Raw genomic sequence first — 2168 nt, 5'->3', positions numbered from 1 at the left:
CATTTTCTATCACTTCTCAGTTATTTCTTCATCTTAGCTACAAATCTTGATGGGAACACTTAGAAAATCCCTCTCCTATAAAAGAATATTTAAATAAAGTGAATGTCAATTAACGCTAAAATTTATTCATAATCAGTCTGCTTTGTCTTCATTTTGTCCTTTCTCTTGGAAGTCCAGCTCCATTTGGCAAAGGAACTGGTATAAGAATGAAAATTATAGAGCATACAGAGTCTGAAAATCAAATGATTTTTCTTTTCTTTCTTTTTTTTTTTTTTTTGTCTTTCAAATTTTTATTTAAGGGTCATGACCCATGGTGGATTTTAGATCTTGTTGAAAGCAGCCACGTCCATGGACTGCACATAGTCCTCAAAAGCAGTGATCTGCTCCTCCAGCATATCTGTTCCAACTTTATCGTCTTCAACCACACACTGTATTTGAAGTTTCTTAATTCCATAACCCACTGGAACTAGTTTAGACGAGCCCCAAACCAAGCCGTCCGCTTGAATGCTTCTGACACACTCCTCTAGTTTTGCCATATCTGTCTCATCATCCCAAGGTTTCACATCTAGTAAGATGGAAGACTTGGCAACAAGTGCAGGTTTTTTGGCTTTCTTTGACTCATACTGTGCAAGACGTTCTTCTCTTAGCCTCTTAGCTTCTTCACTTTCCTCTTCATCATCAGAGCCAAAAAGATCGATGTCATCATCATCTTTACTATCTGTAGCTCCACTTCCTGTGGTGTCTTCCACATTAGCAGGGCCATACTTGCCCAAAGCTTTCTTCACTCCTGGCAGACTTGCCTTTTCTTTTTCGAAAGACTTGATGTGGTTATACCAACGTAGGGCATGGTACAGGTCGGCAGGCGGTGGGCCGGAAACTGCTTCAAATACTGCCACATCTGCTTGGGAGGGCACATACCCCTCGATGTAGCTTTTGTCCGCCAGGTAATCGTTGAGCACCTGGAGGCCCGCGGGACTTTTCAAGTCTCCAAAACCCATGGTGTTGGCCGATATCCAAGCTGTTGGGCAGCGGCGGAAAAGCTGCGCGCAGGCAGTAAGCGCCCGGCGCTGAGAGGGAAAAAGGCTCTTTTCTTTCTTTTACAGATTTAAAATAAGTGACATGTTCTTAATTCCATTTACTTTAACATGATCCCAGCTATGAACTAAGGTATGTGAAGAAGAAGGGATCTACAATTGTCATATTCCTCATGGTGATGTCCCTGTGTAGATAGAATATATACATGGGAAATGAGGTAACTGGTTTCTAAATTTTACCTTTTTATATTAGGTAGGCCATGCTAGCTGTTCCCTGAAATGGACTAAATTCACATTTGGAATTTGCTAGCTCCACCTTCTGTGTCCCTATTCTTTTTTTTTTTAAGATTTATTTATTTAGGCATACAAGAACTGGGGTACAGGCCAGAGATGCGGGGTGTGAGAGGATTCACCAGAGACAGAGTGAGGAACAGAACAGGCAGATTGATGGAAGTACACTGCTGAGGGGAGCAGCGGGCGAGTTAGGAGAGTCTGCTGCTCCATGTGGGTTGCTCCCTGGTCAGCTGGGGATCTAACTCTTGCTGAGGAGGCTATGGATTGCTTCATAGTGAGGTGCTTAACCCCTTGTGCCACCACGAAAGCCCTTGTGTACCTATTCTACTCTTGATAACGCTACTGGGAACAGACAGCTTGTGTGTTCATTACATCATCACCTGTGCCTATACATTCAGGAGGATATTACCTCGTAAGGCAGACAGCAAAACTGAGCTCTGATCAACAGGATGGGTGCACACACTATATCCTTTTGCAGAGACCATGAAAGGCACCTTTTGGAAAAGGCAAAACAATAAAATGGAAACAACTTTTTCCTTGTATTGCTACATGGACAAACAGTGCTCAGAGAGTCATCAGACCTACATCAGAAACCTTGTCAGGGATAAACAGATAAGGTTGGTAAAACAGATGATGTCTCAGGATTTGTTTATAAACACATGCTGCTGGGACTAAAATACTTGCGTTCTACTTTTATATTCATCCATAAACTCAAACTTGTATTGATTAAGCTTAATGATTCACTGCTTACAAGAGATATTTGGATTTAGTGAAGTACCTGTGAGCAGCAAAATGCCATCAAGCCCTAAAAAAACCTAATCTCTTAATAGAAAAATATTG

At 41.7% G+C, this 2168-nt stretch overlaps 1 protein-coding gene across 1 annotated transcript; it reads right to left on the bottom strand.

Moving 5' to 3' along the window:
- Positions 1-214: 214 nt before the first annotated feature.
- Positions 215-1003, bottom strand: LOC311170692 (elongation factor 1-beta). The gene has a single exon (XM_084233072.1). The coding sequence runs from the start codon at positions 996-998 to the stop codon at positions 321-323; it is 678 nt and encodes a 225-aa protein (XP_084089198.1). The 5' UTR covers positions 999-1003; the 3' UTR covers positions 215-320.
- Positions 1004-2168: the final 1165 nt, after the last annotated feature.

Source organism: Talpa europaea (genome assembly GCF_964194135.1).
Source record: "Talpa europaea genome assembly, chromosome: 5".
Taxonomy (NCBI): domain Eukaryota; kingdom Metazoa; phylum Chordata; class Mammalia; order Eulipotyphla; family Talpidae; genus Talpa; species Talpa europaea.
The sequence above is the reverse complement of the archived record's forward strand: the minus strand, read 5'-3'. Positions and strand labels throughout refer to the sequence as shown.

Excerpts from the sequence above, each read along its gene's own strand:
- LOC311170692 (XM_084233072.1), bottom strand. The coding sequence starts at position 998 with ATGGGTTTTGGAGACTTGAAAAGTCCCGCGGGCCTCCAGGTGCTCAAC.